Source organism: Mirounga leonina, unplaced genomic scaffold, assembly GCF_011800145.1.
Source record: "Mirounga leonina isolate KUSES-001 unplaced genomic scaffold, KU_Mleo_1.0 Mir_418, whole genome shotgun sequence".
NCBI classification, from domain to species: Eukaryota; Metazoa; Chordata; class Mammalia; order Carnivora; family Phocidae; genus Mirounga; species Mirounga leonina.
The window spans coordinates 3,312,904-3,331,419 of record NW_023270739.1 but is presented as its reverse complement, the minus strand read 5'-3'; the positions used below and the strand labels follow the sequence as shown (position 1 = coordinate 3,331,419).

At 54.9% G+C, this 18,516-nt stretch overlaps 1 protein-coding gene across 2 annotated transcripts in view; it reads left to right on the top strand.

Annotated features, from left to right (window-relative positions):
- Positions 1–233: 233 nt before the first annotated feature.
- The window catches only part of SERHL2 (serine hydrolase like 2), a 20,547-nt gene continuing 2,264 nt past the window's right edge, over positions 234–18,516 (top strand). The window contains exons 1-10 of one of the 2 annotated variants that reach the window (XM_034987370.1): positions 234–317; positions 1,210–1,359; positions 1,467–1,580; positions 1,904–1,945; positions 2,364–2,383; positions 2,843–2,917; positions 4,364–4,473; positions 5,235–5,314; positions 12,294–12,328; positions 18,042–18,124. In XM_034987370.1, coding sequence (XP_034843261.1) covers positions 314–317; positions 1,210–1,359; positions 1,467–1,580; positions 1,904–1,945; positions 2,364–2,383; positions 2,843–2,917; positions 4,364–4,473; positions 5,235–5,314; positions 12,294–12,328; positions 18,042–18,124 — 713 coding nt within the window. In that variant the 5' untranslated portion in view covers positions 234–313. The other variant, XM_034987369.1, reaches the window with a different exon arrangement.

The window sequence follows — 18,516 nt, the reverse complement described above, 5'->3', positions numbered from 1 at the left end:
CCACCATCCAGTGCTCCCCAGCCGTCGGGGGGGTGTCTCCGGGAGCTCGGGGCCCCTCCCGGACAGGGCTGAGAGCCAGGTCACACGCCCTTGGTCAGGAAGTCTCAGGCGAGCGGGCGTGGGGACAGGCGGACGGGCGGGGCCGGGGCCGGGGCGGGGCCGGGGCCGAGGGGCGGGGCCGAGGCCGAGGGGCGGGGCGGGGCCGGGCCGCAGTGGCCTGCCGGCGGGGGCGGAGCCCGAAGCTCCGGCATTTATTTCACGGGCCGCGACCTTACGGCGGTGACGACCGCCGCGCGACAGCAGGCCGGCCGCAATGGGTGAAGACGCTGCGCCGTAGGACCCTTAGACCGGAGTGGGATGGGGGACGCCACGCGCGCCCTTCCGGCTGCCCACCCACCTCCTGGCCCGCGACCCGGAGCGGAAGTGGGGGCGGGTCACGGGGACCCGCGGAAGGGTGGGGGCCCCAGGAGAGGGCTGCACGTGGCTTCTCAGGGTTCCGGCAGCTCCAAGTTAGAGGAGCAGGCGCGGGGGTCTGGGGCGCACAGGTCTCCAGCCGGGCCGGGTGGGCCGGAAGGGCGAACAGGTGGTGCTGGGCCAGGGAGAAGGCAGCCCTGACCAGAGTAGGCCGGAGACGGACGGCGTGGTGCTGGGCGGTCAGGACCGGGGTCCTGGGATTGTGCGGTCTGCGTCAAGTCCTCGCTCCACTTCATTCTCCCTGGGCACCTTCGGGCACAGGCTGCGCCTCCCCATGCCTCGGTTTACTGGTCTGCGAAGGGAGAGTGATGATGAGAGGAGAGAGCCAGGCCCCAGAGAGGGACCACCCCATCTGCCCCTCGGAGAGTTTAGAATATGTTGGTTATTGCTATTACTCTGTGTTCTTCCCGTTTTACAGAAAAGGAAACGGGCTCAGGAGGTTTTAGTAAGCGTTCCAAGGTCACACAGCTGGCATGTGGCAGAGCCCAGGTCTAGCCAGTTCCACAGAGTCCTGCCATGAAACCCTCCCCTGGTTTTCTTCACTCAGTGGACCCAGTTTATCTTTCCTTCCTCTGGGTATCCCCAAACCCACGTCAGGCTCTCTCCCTGTAATCACCTGGGGGCAGTGCGGGAATCTGAGCCCCCTGGGCTTCGCTGTTGCCCTGAACACATTGGGCACAGATGAGGGGCTCAGAAAGTGCCTGCTTCATGATTGAACGGGTGGCTGTCTTCCAGGTCTGTTCTCAGAGCTGAAGCTGGCTGTGCCCTGGGGCCACATCGCTGCCAAAGCCTGGGGCTCCCAGCACGCCACCCCGGTTCTTTGCCTGCACGGCTGGCTGGACAATGCCAACTCCTTTGACAGACTCATCCCTCTTCTTCCGAAAGGTGGGGCTGAAGGGAAGCCAAGGGGCAACGTGACATAGACTGCAGGAGAATGAGGGGTGGGGGAGACAGCTGACCTAGACGCCTTCTCCCCCTGTCTCTTGTCTCAGACTTTCATTATGTTGCCATGGATTTCGGGGGACATGGGCTCTCGTCCCATTACAGCCCCGGTCTCCCGTATTACCAGGAAAACTTTGTGAGTGACATCCGGAGAGTTGTAGCAGGTAAGAGGCAGTGTGTGTGTGTGGAGGGGTGCAGCGGGACATCCCCTCTCATCGTTGGAGTGGGGTGTGGTAGCCAGCAAACAATACTGGCCCGGGAATGACCTGGGTCACCCAGGAATTCATGGGTGACTTTGGGAAAGTTGGCAAGAAGAGCTCATCCTTCTGGGGGTTCCACCCCTTGTAAGGAAGCTGGAACCCCTCTAAGCTAGTTTCCTGAGGGGGGCACCCCAGAGGCTGGGGAAGGATGTCCTGAGCACGGGGACTGCAGGACAGAGGGTGAGGGGAGCCTGGGCCCATCCAGACCTGGCTCCGTGTGTTTTCAGCCTTGAAGTGGAAGCGTTTCTCCATCATGGGCCATAGTTTTGGTGAGTACAGTTTACACTTCGGCAGGCAGGGGGCTGACTGGGCTGAGGGGCTGTGAGGGAGGGAGAGGAAGTGGCACACAGGTCCCCTGCACTTCTGGGCAATGCTAGGAGAGATGAGGGGGTCTGTGGGCACTGGGCCCTTTGGCCTGAGGCACCTCCCCCATGGGACATAGGGCCCCAGAGGTGGCTGTCTTCCAATTTGACAAGAGAAATGTGACCTTTCAAGTGGCTAGGTCTGATGAAGTGGTCATATGGCCCCCAGGGAGGGAACCCCAAGTTTGCCAGGGCATAAAGAACCCTGCCTCCTGGTGGGAGAGAGCCAGGCCCCTTAGCCTGGGGTGGGGCAGCCCCTGGGAGGAAGTTTTAGTAGGATTTTGAGAGCTGGGGAATACCAGCCCACGACTCTTTTGTCCCCCAGGTGGCATGGTGGGCGGAATGGTGAGTAGATGCTTTGCAGTGACCACCTCTGGCCATGTTGGGTGTTCCTGTAGGTGGGGCAGGAGGTGGGGGGGGGTGGGGAGCAGGGAGAGAAGAAGTTTCCAGGAAAGGGAGTGCCTCCTCATATCACAAATTAGAACCCAGTATTTGTTGGCCTAGATGGCAGTAATAATCATTATTGCGGGGAGGTTGGTGAAACTGGAGATTCCTGATGGAGTTCAGAGTTTCCACATTCCCCATCCCCAGAGAACCCTGGAATCCAGCCAGCCACCAGGGTGTAAACCTTGGTCTGGGTGTGAACCTCCAGGGGCTGGGGCGGGGGAGAGGAGGCTACCCTGGGAGGGAATGAAGATCCTTGTTCTGGCCCCTTGGAAACACCAGTGTCCCCAGGGAAAAGCTTGAGTCCCTTTGCCTTCTTCCTCTCCTACTCATTCTTCCCTCTTTTGGGTCACATCGTAGTTTTCCAGTATCTTTCCCGAGATGGTGGATAAACTTATCTTGCTGGACACATTGCCATTTGCCCTGGACGCTAAAGTAAGAGTGAGGGCTTTCATGCATGCTATCATGGGGGAGACCCAGGCCCTGGGTAGTGTCCTCAGCCCTGCCTCTTTTGGCAGGGAGGTGGGAGGAGGTGGCAGAGGGTAGACAAGGGGGGATCAGGGGACTCCCAAAGAGGACAGGGTTATGCAACTTGTACCCCTAGGAGTGGGCAGAGAAAACAGGTGCAGAAGCCTTTGTCATCCTTGGAAACCCTGTATGTGGTCTGGGATCTACAGAATGCCAAGTCTTTGGTGAAGTGGCAGGGGGTGGGAGAGGGTAGGAACAGTGGATTGAGGAAGCTCTGGGAGCACACAGCGTGATGAGGCCCCCCCCACAGTCATGTTCACGTGTATGCCTTTGTGCTGTGCCCTCATTGCGCAACTGCACACAGCAGCCCTGAGTGCGGACCAGTGGGAACGTGCCGATCCCTTCCGCCACCACCACCAGTGACAGCAAACAGTGCTGTCCCTGCATCTGAGTCCTGGCTTCTGCCACGGATCTGCTGGGTGACCCTGGGCAAGACCCTGGGCAAGACACTTGGCCTATCTGGGCCTCAGTTTCCTCACCTGTAAAATGAGGTTGGACTAGGTGACCTTGGAGTTGCTTGCCGGCTGTCACACTCTGTCACTCTGTCCCCAGGAGCTCAGCCTCTCAGTTGTGACACAGCTGAGTTTCTTATCTGTAAAATGGCCACAAATGCCAAAAGGGCACGAACCATGCTGTCTTTTTCTCACCACATGCCCAATCCCAGCACATAGTAGGTGCTCAGTAAGTGTTGGCTTCATGAATGGAGAGCTCGTGGGTGACTGTGAGGATCTGGTGAGACTCTGGGCTTCTCTCCCTTCTTTATCTGTTTCACCCACTGAGTTACCCGACGTGGTGCCCCAAGATCTCCCTCCCAAGCAGCTGGGTATTTGGTCCTCCCTGTCCCCCGTTGTTGGATGGGAGTGTCCCTTTCCAGGTGGGGGCCTGTGGACAGGGCTCGGCTGTTGTCAGAGTGAGCTGGGCCGGAAATAGGTACACTCGAAGGGGGCCAGAAGCCCCCGAGCTGCACCCCCTCTGCAGTCTCCTCTCCACCATCTGGAGTGAGAGCATTCATTAAACCAGCTGAAATTGCCAACCCTGGACGGTCTGTGACTTACGGACCTAATACTGAACCTTTGCAACACGCTGGCCATTGGCAGATTTCCTTTCCCCTCCATCATCCATCCTGACCCCTCCAGCTGGCCAGACCACAGGCGGGGCGGCCTGGGCTGTCACTGAGGCAGACAGCGTGTGCTCTGATCACAGCTAACTAGAAGGGGCTGATCCTGTGCCACCCTTCACTGGGTCAGAATGAATCCCAGCTGAGGGGCTGCTGAGGCCCGGGTCGGGGGGAGCTGAGCCCCTCTGTCTGCAGCCCAGAGTCCCGCCCACCCAGCAGAACCCACACATCCCCAGGGAGTAGAGGACGTGCTGACCTACAGGCGGGGAGCCATAGAGCACCTGCTGCAGGTGGAGGCCTCCCAGAAACCCCGGCAGGTGGTCAGCCCAGAGGAGATGCTGCAGAGGTGAGTGCCTCTGTCGGCTGAGATGGGGCTGGTGGGGAGGGGAATGGTGGGAGGGGGTCAGGGGTGGGAGGCCCAGAGGAGGAATGGGATCCAAGGGAGGACATCTCCTGGGCGCAGAGGAAGCGTTGGTCTCCTGCGCACAAGTCACACCGAGCCTGCTTCTCTCCGTGCTCACCCTAGGTATCAGGCTTCCTGGCTCTCCAGACACCCCAGCTGGGACTTGCCTGCCTCGGGTCCTCCCCCCTCTATAGCCATGCCCTTCATTTCCCAAGAGCGCTTTCCACCCGCTCTCTACCCCTCTTCCTCCGCCTGTAATTGTGCACACATGCATGTGCGTGCACACACACACAGTCTTTCCTTCCACACCTCTCTGTGGCTCCTTCCATCTAGACCTCTCTGCAGGCACCTTGCTAACTTGCCCACTCCTCCTTCCTCCTTCAGCTGACTCACTCCCCCTAGGAGCCTGCCCTGCGCCCCCCGCCCTGTGAGCCGTTCCTCCCAGCCCTGTAGGAAATCAAAGGTCTGTGGGTGGTGACCGGACGCTGGTTGCCTTTATATCTCCAGCACCTGGAAGTGCCCCCGGTAGTCAGGGACGGATACGTATTTGTTATCTAAAGGAGTGAAAATACACACACACACGTGCACTGCTGATGTGAACATCCCATTGACACGTGCTTGTGTCCTTTGTGGGGGCGGCCCTCTGTTCTTTCCATGTGGCCTTCCCTGCCCCACAACATCCAGCGTCCGTCTGTCCTCCCCAGGTTCCTGAAGAACAACAGTCACGTGAGTGAGGAGTGCGCGCGACTCCTCCTTCAGAGGGGAACCACTGAGGTGGCCACAGGTAGGGACTCGCCGTCTCAGGCTGTTGCTGATCGGCACTGTTCTTGCTGAGGAGCGGTAACCGCTAAGTCTCACGGCTGCTTGCTCTGGACCAGGCAGGGCACCGAGTGCTCAGCAAACAGTGTCTCATGTCATCCCCGCCACCCCCCTCCCCCGGCTGCCCTATACTCACCCCGTGCAGAGCAGGAGAAACTGAGGCTCCGATAGGCCAAGTGATAGAGACCTGCGTGCCAGGTCACACAGCTGCTGCGCATCCCAGACAGGCCTGTGGGGAGCACTCAGGTGTCTCGGGGCTGAATGTTGGGGAATGTCACAGCCGTGCTCTGCTGACCCTGTGTGTGGGCGCCGGCGTCCCCAGCTAGGGTCTGAGGACGTGCTGCGGGGCAGGGTGACTTGAAAGGGGTTTTTCAAAATGGAGAAGTAGAGGGGCACCCCGGTGGCTCAGTCGGTTGGGCGTCTGCCTTCGGCTCAGGTCATGATCCCGGGGTCCTGGGATCGAGTCCCACATCGGGCTCCCCCCACTCGGCAGGGAGTCTGCTCCCCCCTCTCTCTCTGCTGCTCCCCCTGCTTATGCTCTCTCTCTCTCTGTCAAATAAATAAATAAAATCTTTAAAAAAAAAAACCAAAATGGAGAAGTAGAGTAGGTGGCCCCTTGGTTTCAGGGCAGCCTCGGGCCTGTGTTTTCTGCACTTTGTTTCCCAAAGTACCCATTCAGGGAAACTTTACCAAGGTCCCGCTCAGTGCCAGCCCCTCTCCTGGCGGGCCCGTACCTCGGACTGGCACCACTCCAGAGGGCACCCTTCACAAATGCCCTCCCTGGAACTGACTGCCCCAGGGGTTGAGCCAGGCGAAGCCAATTCAGGCATGTCCATTCTAGGAGGAGCAACAGATGATAGACCTATGACCAGACAAACAAGAGACATGTTATTGTAAGTGCGATAAAAGAAATGTACAGGGTATTCTGGAAGAAACCCCAGAGAGGGGCTCCGGAGGTGGAGTAGAAGCCCAAGGGAGACAAGTGTGGTAAGATGGACCAGGCACTACACTGGGCCCAAAGACCTGGGCTGATTCCTGACTGTGCTAGCTCAGAGATCTGAAGTCCCTCCTCCCCATTTAGACACCTCCCCCCTATTTTTCTCAGGTCATAAATAACGTCTTAGGATCTTTGTGCTCATGGTCTAGAGGATCAAGCAAGGAGGTGAATGCGGCTTCAGTTTATAAAGTACCAAAGGAGGCAGTGGTCAAAACCCCAAGGGCTTGCCAGATTTGAGCAAGTGGTGGAATTAATTGGGCTGCTGGGAGTCAGGCAGCAGGGAGCCGACGGGACTGCGGTACCCGAGATAGGACAGCCCAGCCAGTGGTTATCGCTGGGAACTCTGGGCCTCGTATGGCCCGAATTTCCAGTTGCTCATAAGAAGCCAGAGATCTACTGTGTGGTATTGTTTTTTCCAGAAGTTGCCAACACACCACGAGGTCAGATGGAATATGCTTAAGGGATGTTTTGGCCTCAGGCTGCCAATCTGTGACTTGTTGTGAGGGACTGTCTGTTATCATCTCTGAACCTTGGCAAATCCACCACGGAGAGGGGAGGTCGAGGCAGAGGGCCATGGGCCTAGGCTTCCCAATGTGCCTACACAGATGGCCCGCCCAGAGGGATCCCGGCGCAGAAGTAGGCTAATCCGGAATAAGACACGTTCCCAGCCAGGCGGGGGAAGCCGATTAGGCCAGGCCTGGGTCACGTGAAGGGGTGAGCACGGACACTGAACCAGTTGTCAAGGAGGGTGAGGAGAGAAGGGAGGGGAGTGGACAGGCAGCTGGGTCACCATGTCAGGCCCAGCCCCCATGCAGCGGTCATGGCCCTTTGGGGCCGGAGCTTAACCTAAAATAAGACCAAGCAGGTTCCCAGCCCCCACCGGGTGGTGTGACACTGGGAGAGCCGGTGTTCCAGGCTGCTCGTGGGTCCTTGTCCTCAGGCCCCAGAGCCCCTGACAGTCCCCATTCCACTCTGGAGCAGAGAGCAGGGACAGCACCATCAGTCCAACCTGATCCTAGAACCGAACCCAAGTTCATCTGCCCGACGCACAGCAGAACCAATCACTCAGACATCGAGTGTGCAACAGGTGGTGAAGGCGAAGGTCGTGAAGGTGGCTGGCCCCCGAGTGAGGCCCGGCAGAGTGCAGTCCTGGAACCACCTGGACGGGGGACGGGAGGCCAGGTGGGGCTGGAGTCAGGAGTTGGGTTTGGAGGTGAGACCGGAACGAAAGCAGGGCCCCTGGGCATGGAAAACGCCTTGGTGTCTGTAAGGGGGAAGGTGTTGCTCTGCTCTCCAGCCGAGCAGACACTGAGTGGGCCGTTTCCCACAATGGCCAGTCCTCCCCCAGCAGCTGGGCATCCCACAGTTCGCCTGACTCCGTTCTGACACCATCTACCCACAGGCTTAGGGCCCAGTCCCACGAAGCTGTCCCCACTTCAGGTGCCCCACCGAAGATGAAATTGTCATCTGTGTTTTCGACCCAGTGGCTATAAATCCAGGGTTCCTTCAGACCACTCCGCAGGCTCAATAACTTGCTAGAACGCCTTTTAGAACTCAGGAAAACAGTTTCCTTCCTAGATTACCAGTTTGTTAGAAAGGATACAACTGAGGGACAGTCAGATGGAAGAGATGCATAAGGCAACGTATGGGAGGGAGGGGTCGGAGCTTCCGTGCCCTCCCTGGATGCCCCACCCTCCCAGCACCACTGTGTTCGTCAGCCGGGAAGCTCCCCAAACCTCCTAGTTCAGGGATTTTTCAGGGTGGCTTCACCATGCGGACACGATTGATCATAACTCAATCTCCAACCCCTCTCCCCTTCCCAGAGGATGGGGAGGTAAAGCTGAAAGTTCCAGGCTCCTAACCACAGCTCATTCTTTTGGGGACCCCCCCATCCTGCAGTTATCTGGTGGCCCACCAAGAGTCACCTCATTGGGACAAAAGACGCTCCTATCACCTAGGAAATTCCAAGGGATTGAGGAGCTCTGTGTCAGCACCTGGGCTCAAAGACCAACTGTTAGAACAAAAGATGCTCCTAACAGCTTTATTACTTAGGAGATTACACAGGCTTTAGGAGCTCTGGCCAGTGTGAAATAAAATATGTATTTCTTATATCACAATATCAGTCTCTAGTTGTTGGCTGTGGCAGGAGATGGGGGATGTCTAGGGTTCTGATACCATCTCCTGCCTTCAAAGGTATTTTTCTTTTTTTTTTTTAAAGATTTTATTTATTTATTTGACAGAGAGAGACACAGCGGGAGAGGGAACACAAGCAGGGGGAGGGGGAGAGGGAGAAGTAGGCTCCCAAGGAGCAGAGAGCCCGATGCGGGACTCGATCCCAGGACCCTGAGATCACGACCTGAGCCGAAGGCAGACGCTTAACGACTGAGCCACCCAGGCGCCCCAAAGGTATTTTTCTTAAGAATCATAAGTTTCATGCAGCTTTTCAGGGATTCTGAAAGTCTTGGAGAAGGTGGCGCTCACAAGTCGCAGGCCAGGCCAGCCCGAGGGGTCCCAGCCGTGCTGGTGCAGTCTCTCCTCCTTCCAGGGCTGACCCTGGCCTCATCCCTCTCAGTTCCTTCTGGGTGAAACAGGTTGTTGATGGAATTGAGAGAAGTCAGTGCACAGTCCCTCGGAGCAACTACTGGCCCTTGGTGTGGGATCTGCATCTAAACCCCTTCCAGAAATGCGAGGGCCACTTGCTCTCAGATCTGATCAAGGGATTCCTTGAAGGGATATCTGTGCTGGCCTGCTGGTCTGAGAAGCACATTTCCTGCCCTCACAAAGCTCACTGTCACGGGGAGGCTGACCGAAAAGCAGCCGGGCTGTGGGCCTGCCGGGCCGGTCAGGATGTGAACGGTGGAAGTGAGCCTTGGAAGAGAGGAGGATGTGGCCAAAGGGGACAGAAGCCAGAGCCCAGGGCAGAGAAAACAGAACAGCTTGATAGGGATCCCCAGGTACCTGGGGGTCACCCCACCCCTACAATAACCCCCTTTTAAAGTTTTTTCACATCCTCTGAGTAGCTGGAGCCCAGGGCTGGAGGAAGGAGGAGGGCAGAGAACCCAGGGCGGAGGCCAGTCATCTGTGCAGGGAGGTCATGGCCCGAGCTGAAGATGACCCAGAGGCCTCAACCGTCATAGTTTCCTTAGGCCGAGATGACCTACTAGTGCAGCGACCAGAAAATCTTCCGATTACATGGTGTTCCTAAGAATTTACAATCACAAATACCCGACTGAGAACCTCTATCAACAATTAATCATCTATATTTATTATCTAAAAGTTCCACAATCTCTAATTAAAGGGAAAACCTAGTAATTCTGGCAAATAGCTCTTTTTTTTTTTTTTTTTAAGATTTTATTTGTTTATTTGACAGAGGGAGAGACAGCGAGAGAGGGAACACAAGCAGGGGGAGTGGGAGAGGGAGAAGCAGGCTCCCCGCAGAGCAGGCAGCCCGATGCGGGGCTCGATCTCAGGACCCCGGGATCATGACCCAAGCCAAAGGCAGACATTTAACGACTGAGCCACCCAGGCGCCCTGTGGCAAATAGCTCTCCTTAATGTTCCCATAACTGTTTCTCTGAAAGCCATTTTGTATTCAAACATCAGTTTTCCATCAGGGAGACCTAACACCCCTCCCCCGGTGGGCACCCCCCACCCCAGCCCGGCCCAAATACCCCATCCATCTCCCCCTCTCCCCTGGAGCTGATGGCGTTTACAAGGGGCTGGGTAGAGATGCTGACTTAGTTGCCATTTGGGTTTTATTTTTGAATTTAATACTACTGTTTTTATTTATTTATTTTTATTTTTAAAGATTTTATTTATTTGAGAAAGAGAATGAGATAGAGCATGAGAGGGGGGAGGGTCAGAGGGAGAAGCAGACTCCCCACTGAGCAGGGAGCCCGATGCGGGACTCGATTCCGGGACTCCAGGATCATGACCCGAGCCGAAGGCAGTCGCTTAACCAACTGAGCCACCCAGGCGCCCTCTACTGTTTTGTTTTGTTTTTTAAGATTTTATTTATTCATTTGACAGAGACACAGCGAGAGAGGGAACACAAGCAGGGGGAGTGGGAGAGGGAGAAGCAGGCTTCCCACGGAGCAGGGAGCCCAATGCGGGACTCGATCCCGGGACTCCAGGATCACGACCTGAGCCGAAGGCAGTCGCTTAACCGACTGAGCCACCCAGGCGCCCCTCAGTGTGGCTTTCATTTGCATTTTCTTTTTATGGTAACGATGAGTATCTCTCATATTTAGTTTTCTGGAAACCGTACCTCTGCCTACCCTCCGGCGCATCGTTCTGGTGGTCTTTCCTCAATTTCTCGGAACTCTTCATATGTTGGGGAGGTTGAGTTGCAAAGACGTCTTCCCAGATTGTCTTTTTTGACTTTGCTTAGAGGGTTTTTTTTTCTTGAAATGCAGACCTTTCTTCATGTAATTAATAGAGGTCTCTTTTCCAGCCTCTGCGTTCTGAGTTGTAGCTAAAAGCTTATGTTTGATTCGAATACTGTTTGGGGTTGAGAATTTTCACTTAAGTATTTGCTATTTAGCTTGTGTGCAGGTGGAGGTTTGGATCTGATTTGATCTTTTTCCAGACGGTTCCTCCATTGCTTGACATTTTGTAAAAGTGTCTTTGCCCTCGGTGACCTAAGAGGCGGCCACACCATGCCCTGACTGCCCGTTAGCATCGGGGTCTGTCTTTGGACCTTCGATCTTTCCATGGGTCTGGCTGTCTGTCCCTGACCAGCACGACACGGCTCGGCTTATTGTGTTTTCATATCTGTAGGACAGTCTCCTTTTATGGCTCTTTTTCAGAGCTTTCCTGCTATTCTTGCTAAAAATGTTGTTGGCATATCACATATGTACATTTAACTAGTACTAGTAATACTAGTGATACCAGACCTACTCCTGTACCCCTCCCCGCACCGGCCAACACTAGAACAGCACCCATTCCTTTGAACCCTGTGTGTCCCCTTCTCTGCGACCCGGAGGCAAACATCTACTTATCCCTCAAGCAACTTTTTGAGCACCTACTGTGTGGCAGCCCCGTTCTCGGGCCAGGGGAACCCAGCCAGGGCTGAGACACCAAGCTGTTGTCCTCTGGGAAGCTGCATTCTAGCGGAGGAGAGGTGCATGTGGGTGGAATGCTTTAGGAAGTGCTGAGTGATGAGGGGAGCCCTCCGGGGGGGCGGGAGAGGTCCCCGTGAGAAGGCTGTGAGTCTGCTTACTTATGAATTTGGTTGTGACTTGAAATGGGAGGCTGAGAGCCTGGCTGGGAAGGCAATGTGGCGCAGAGACTCGTGGGAAGGAGGAGGCCGCCCTGCTTCTCTTTGGTGTCACGTTTGTGGGATTTACCCAGTAGCTCCAATCCACGGTTTCCCAAGTAGAGGGGGTCCCCTGACAACCCCCGCACCCCGAGAGCTCACTTCTCAGGTGGCCTCCCGGATCTGTGATTCTGTCTCTGAAGGGGGCATCGCCCAAGCATGGAATTGCTGGGAATCTGTCCTCGCCAGGTGAGGTCCAGCTTGTCCACCATCAGGACCGTGGCAGAGAACCACGGTCCAGCCCACGGGTGGGTCCACGGGCCTCCCGACCCCGCCAACCTTCTTTTCTTTCCAACACATGATGGCATGGATTCTTCTTAGCTGTCGGGTGCTTCCTGGGGTCTGAAGATCACGTGACCACCCTAAGGTTCTCAGGGATGACGGCCACTGTGCCAGATAGGGTAACCGTCCGCCACCGTCTTTCTGCGCTGTTCTGTGGGGTGGCTGAGGAGGCACCCATGGGGGCCATGCCGGTCCATGGCCGGGTGGCAGCAGCCAAGCTCTGAGGACACCAGTCCAGGCTGAAGAAGGGCGCCCTGGCCGGAAGGGCCCTGGGTCCCCAGGGAAGCCCTGTGGGGTCCCTCACCCTGACAGGCAGCACTGAGGCCCCGTCTTTGTGCTTCCATTCCAGGTCTAATAATGAATAGAGACCGGAGGATGGCTTTGGTGAGTGCTGCTCTCTTTTTCTTTTGTTATTATGGTACATTATATGTAGCATAATAGTTATGCTGTGCTGTGTATTTTAAAATCACTCCTGAGTGTCCAGTTCAGTGACAGTCCATTCGCAATGTTGTACAACCATCATTTCGTCCACATTTTTCATCATCCCCCATAACAACCCGGTACCCACTGAACACCAGGTCCCCACCCACTCACAGCCCCTGGTGGCCGCCATTCTATCTTCTGTCTATGAACTTGGCTGCTCCCGGGACCTCATGTCAGTGGAATCAGGCCGTATTCAAGGCTCATCCAGGTCCCAGCAGGGTGCCTGAACGTCCCCTCCTTTTCTGACCGAACAACATTCCGTTTATGTGGATCTGTCCATTCATCCATTGAGAGACACTTGGGTTGTTTCCGCCTTTGGTTATTATGAATCCTGCTGCTGTGAACACGGGTGATGACTATCAGTTTGAGTCCTTGCTCTCGGTTCTTCTGGACATACACCTAGGAGCAGAATTGCTGGGTCGCACAACAGTCCTGTGTTGAACCTTTTGGGAAACCGCCAGGCTGTTGGCCCGGCGGCAGCATCGTCCCTCCCAGCAACGCACGAGGGTTCCAATTTCTGCACCTCCTCACCCACACTTGTGCTTTTCTATTAAATTTTAGCCATCCTCGTGGGCGTGGGGTGGTGTACAGCCTCTTTTGAATCATGGGTCTCCTTAGGGCAAGGGCTGAGGGCAAGAGAGAGGACCCCCCGCCCCACAGATTCATGAGGTCCAGATGTCTCCCCAGCAGGCCTGGCAGGAGTGGGGGCTGCGCTGGGGGCTGCCCTGCGCCTGGGGGGGACCGCCAGCAGGGGGTGCTCACAGCACGACGGCCGCTCCTCGTTCTCCCATGTGCCGCACACGTGTGTGCTCGGGTAATCCTCACTGCAGGCCTGGAGGAGGGAACTGTTGTCACCCACATTTCACAGGCGGGGAAACTAAGTCAGCCGCACGACTTGCCCAGAGTCAAGCAGCACCATCGGTGGAGGCTTCCCACCCACGAACAACTGAAAAAACCAACCATTACTGACACACAGGTGCCCACAGAGCAAAAGGGGAACACCAAGGCCCACTGTCGAGGGCAGACTTGCAGCTCCATCTGTGTGTTTTCACAACCATGTAAGAAGACACCGACTCATTTTAGGGCTTTTCGGTTTTGTCGTTTGTTTAGGTTTTCACAGAAATGGCTGCAAGTGCTTAACTTTTTTTTTTTTTAAAGATTTTATTTATCTATTCATGAGAGACAGAGAGAGAGAGAGAGAGAGGCAGAGGGAGAAGCAGGCTCCCAAGGAGCAGGGAGCCCGACGCGGGACTCGATCCCAGGACCCTGGGATCATGACCTGAGCCGAAGGCAGACGCTTAACCATCTGAGCCACCCAGGTGCCCTGCAAGTGCTTAACTTAATGGATTAACTGCATGGGGGTGCTGCATGGGAGTGCAAGGAAGGCCTGCTGGCGGCTGGGGGCGGGTGTGGTCAGAGGAGTTGGTTAATGAACAGCTAGGAGATACCAGCCCCTATGCCCATCTTTGTGGGGTTGCCGTGACGACTAGCAAGGTCCCTGTGTCAAGTGCCCCAGTACGGGGCTCTCAGATGGTGCTCTTAATGAGATTGTTCAAGAGGGTAAAATGCTTTGCCCATGTGAGATGCTGTCATTAGAGGTGGGAAGCTCTGGCCTCAGGGAGACCCTTGAGAGCTGTTGCCCAGGCCCAGGTGGGGACATGAGGCCTGGACCAGGGCATCAGCCAAAGGAACAGGAGTGTTTGAGTTTTGATTTTGATCCAACTGGGATCTGTTCTCAAGTACGGTGTGAGGTAGGGATCCATTTTCACTTTCTTCCCAGATGAATAGCCAGTTTGGTCCACTGCCAGTTATTGGGGTGGGGGGGATCCTCCTAACCACCAAGGCTCACTCACCGTGGTCTGTCTTCTGTGTGCTGGTCCTCAGGCTGGTAGCTTACCAGCCAGATCCTAACCAATGGAGGCCCTTGTTGGAAAGCTTCTCTCCAGAGTGATCGATCCCAGCTGGAACCCTGGCCTCAGCCAGGTCACCCTCCAGGCAGCAGTGCAGGGCCCCAACCCTCCACTGCCCCCGAGTGCAGGTTGGGTTGGTTACTTTTGGGGGCATTTGGAAATACCCCTTCCCTTTCCAAGGTCCATGCCCTGTGCAGCACACGGCTGTTCTGCAGCAGGCTGCCCACTGATTTGGAGCTTATGTTTGGGACATAAACTGAATTACGAAAGATACAAATTCTAAAATGGGTCTGTCTCTGCACTCTCCTTTTGTTCCAGTGATCTTGTCACCATCCGAGCCCTACTACTCTGTTTCAATTCCTACTGCCTTCTGATTAGTTCTGATGGTTAGTAGAATCAGCGTTCTCTCCTTGTTCTTCTTTTACACATGTTCCTTGGCTTTTCTTGCATATTTTCACTTACAAATGAAGTTTGGAATGATCAACTTAGGTTAAAAATTACATTGGGATGGGGTGCCTCGGCTGGCTCAGTTGGTAGAGCATGTGACTCCTGATCTTGGGGTCGTTGAGTTTAAACCCCATGTGGGACATAGAGCTTACTTAAAAAAAGAATTCTATTGAGATGACATTGAATTTATAGAATACTTTGGGAATTTAGTGACTGTTAACATTATGAATGGGTACCACCTGATTTACAATAGAGGTGTGCCAGGCAATGGGTTATCCATATGGAAAAGTATGATCCTAGACCCTTGCCTCACACGATACACAAAAATTAATTCAAGATGGGTCATAGATCAAAATATGAAAGGTAAAACAGGAAAGGTTCTAAATAGCTTTATGACGTTGAAGTAGACAATATATTTTAAATAGAACACACATGTGAATCAATGAAAATATTGATAAATAGGGCTTTATTAAAATTTAGAATTTCTGTTCATCAAAAGACAAATTAAGAGAGTGAAGAGTCAAGCCACAGACTAAAAGAACATATTTAAATGCATAGGCCTGCTAAAGGACTCATATCCAGGATATATAAAGAGCTCCTACAAATCAGTAAGATAAAATCTAACAACCTCATTTTTAAAAGCAGGCAAAAGATTTTAACAGGCCCTTCATGAAAGAGGCTATCCAAATGGCCAATCAACACCTGAAAGTTGCTCATGATCATTAGTAATTAGGGCAATCAATGAAATATACCTCTACACCTCCACCAGAGGTGGAGAAGTTGCTGTCAAAATGGAAAAGCCTGACAACACCAAGTCTAAATGGGGATGAAGACCAGAACTCTTCTACACTGTAGGAGGAAGTATAAATTGATACAACCATTTTGGGAAATTGCTTGGCAGGAACTGCTAAAGCAAAACATAGTCAAATCCTGTGAGCCCATAATTCCACTCCTAGGTGTATACCTAGCAAAAATGTGTGCCGTGTGCACAAAAGACGTGTGCAAGGACGTTCCTAGCAGCTTGGTTCATAATAGTCCCAAACTGGAACTCACCCACATGTTTTTCAACAATAGAATGCACACATTGTTCTATATTCATACACTGGAGCACCACACAGGGATGAAAAAACAAACATAACTTACAGACCAAAAGAAACCAGAAACAGAGAGCACTCTGTTTGATTCCATGTACCTGAAGTTCAAAAAGAGGGAAATTGATCTACGGGGCTAGTGGTCTGAATAGTGGTGTCCTCAGAGAATACCCCAGGAGGGAGCCTGCAGGTGCTGGTGGTGGTCGAGGCTTCGAGCTGGGTCGCACGGAGCATTTATATGTGAAAGGCCATTGTCAGCTGACACATGGATCTGGGGACTTTGCCATAAGTCACACTGGAAGTATAAAAGAAAAATATAGATCAGGGAATACAAGTGGACTAGGGAAAGAAGGTTAGAGGAGAGGGGGATAGAAGCAAAGAAAAAAGAGAGAAGAGGGGCGCCTGGGTGGCTCAGTCGTTAAGCGTCTGCCTTCAGCTCAGGTCATGATCCCAGCGTCCTGGGATCGAGTCCTGCATCAGGCTCCTTGCTCAGCAGGGAGTCTGCTTCTCCCTCTGCCTGCCACTCTCTCTCTCTCTCTCTCTGACAAATAAGTAAAGTCTTAAGAAAAAGAAGAAGAAGAAGAAAGAGACAGGGCATACCCAGCAGCCTTTGGTCTTAAAGGCGTTCTTGGAGAAATGTCCTCGGATTGTGTGGCCCTAGAGGAAACCACTGCAAAACCCCAGACTTGTGGTTTTCACATCCAGAGACATGAGCGGAGGTAACATCCCTCAGTCTCTGCCTTGGGGATCAACATATAATTGAGGTGAGGGCCTGACCGGGCCCCCAAGCCGGAGAGCCCCAGTCCTGGCCCGAGCAGCTCAGGCTGGGGGTGGGGGCAGACGCCTGAGCCGAGTCCTGGTGCCATCTCCTGTTCCCCGTTGTGTGACTTGAGCCTCTGTGATCCTCAGTAAAGCCCTGTTTCAATGTGCCGCCGATGAGCACTGGTCGGGGAGCCCCTCCGCGGGCACGAACCACCTCCCTGCTTTTCCTGCAGCCGGGCGCTCTGCCAGCAGGAGCTCACGTGCAGCCTGTGTGGGTCCTCGGTAGATCTTCGTTCATTGGGCCTTGTGGATGATCTGGAAACGTCTGTTTCTGGAAAAGCACCCAAGGTCGTTTTCGCTCAAGGAGCAGGAAATGGCCTGGAGGAGGTCAGGGTAGATCAAGGGCAATATGCTCTCGTGGCTGTGACCCTGTGACCGAATGTGTACGTGTGTGTGTGTACACGTGTTTTCGTAAGAATTGTATATTTATCGCAGTGGTGGAGGAGTGTTGGGCATGACTTAACAGTCCTCATGGGAGCTTTGTGGAATTGATCCACTCTGCACACATTTCTCGAGCTCCTCGTCTGTCACACCTGGAGTTCTGGGGCTTGAGCAGCACCGTCCGGTAGAAAGCGAGCCTCATGCAATTCCACATCTTGTAGTAGCCATGTTAAGAGAGTAAAAAGAAATGGAGGAAATCACATTTAATATTTTTATCTCAATGTACCCAAGATGTAATCCGTGTAAAAATGTGAGGTGTCTGGCATTATTTATACTAAGTCTTTGAGATCCACTGTGCAGTTTATACCTACAGCACATCTCGGACTGGCCCCGTTTCAAGCACTCGGTAGCCACATGGGCTGATGGCTACCGTGTGGGACGGCGCGGACCTGGACCCCTTACGTGGTCATAAGACAGGGTGGCCCGGGCTCTGATGGAGGCCAGTGGGGCTGTGGGGACATCAAGGCGTCCTCATTCTGCAGAGTGGCTTAAGCAGGTTACTTTCTCACGGAAATGGTCTGTTTGGCAGAGTCCGGAACCCAGGCTGGCTGGGCAGCGCTGCAGGGCGGCCTGCGGATCGGGGAAGGGAGTTTGGGATGAGGGGCCACGCCTAGTCCTAGAATCCAGGTCCAGAAGCCGCCCAGGTCACTTCCCTGCATTTAGCCGCACAACCACACCAGGGTGTAAAGGGATCTGGGAAATGTCTGGCTGGGCAGCCATGAGCCCAGCAAGAGGGAGAACAGATTTAGGGGGAAAAAGCCTCTGGCCCGCGGGGGTGAGAGGCCTCTGTGGAGGCGATGTGGTTGGGTCCTGGACTTGGTCCCGGGGTAGGTGGCCACGGTGGCCCCGAGAGAGAGGCCCGCTGCCCTGTGGACAGAATGCACTGTGGTCTTGTCTCTGCAGCCGGAGTACAGCATGGATTTCATCAGCAGGGAGCTCTTTGTGCTCTCCGCCAAAAAGCTGCAGGCCCACGTCCTGCTCCTCAAGTAAGTGTGAGCCTCGCGCCCCAGAAGAGACTCGACTGCCGGGGACCCCCAGGTGTCCCTCGCGTGAGGCCGGGCTGCCCCGGCCCCTGGGGTGTGGAAGGCAGGGCCCGGAGCAGACGGAGCCGCCCCTCTCAGCGGGGGTCTGCGGAGGGCACCCCCGGGCGAGGCAGGGACTGGCCGACCTTGCAGCCGGGCGCTTGCCCTGCCAAGTCCTCCAGCCACTCCAGACCCCTGCCCCCCCAGAGCTTCGCCGCTCCCTCCCCCGCCTGCCAGCGCCCAGCCAGCAGCCGTCCCAGTGCCACCTCCCAAGCTGCCACTCTCCGCGCCGCCGTGGCCTGCCCCAGGCCGGAACCGTGACTTCTGGGGACACGTGTGGCTCTGATGCTGAGCAC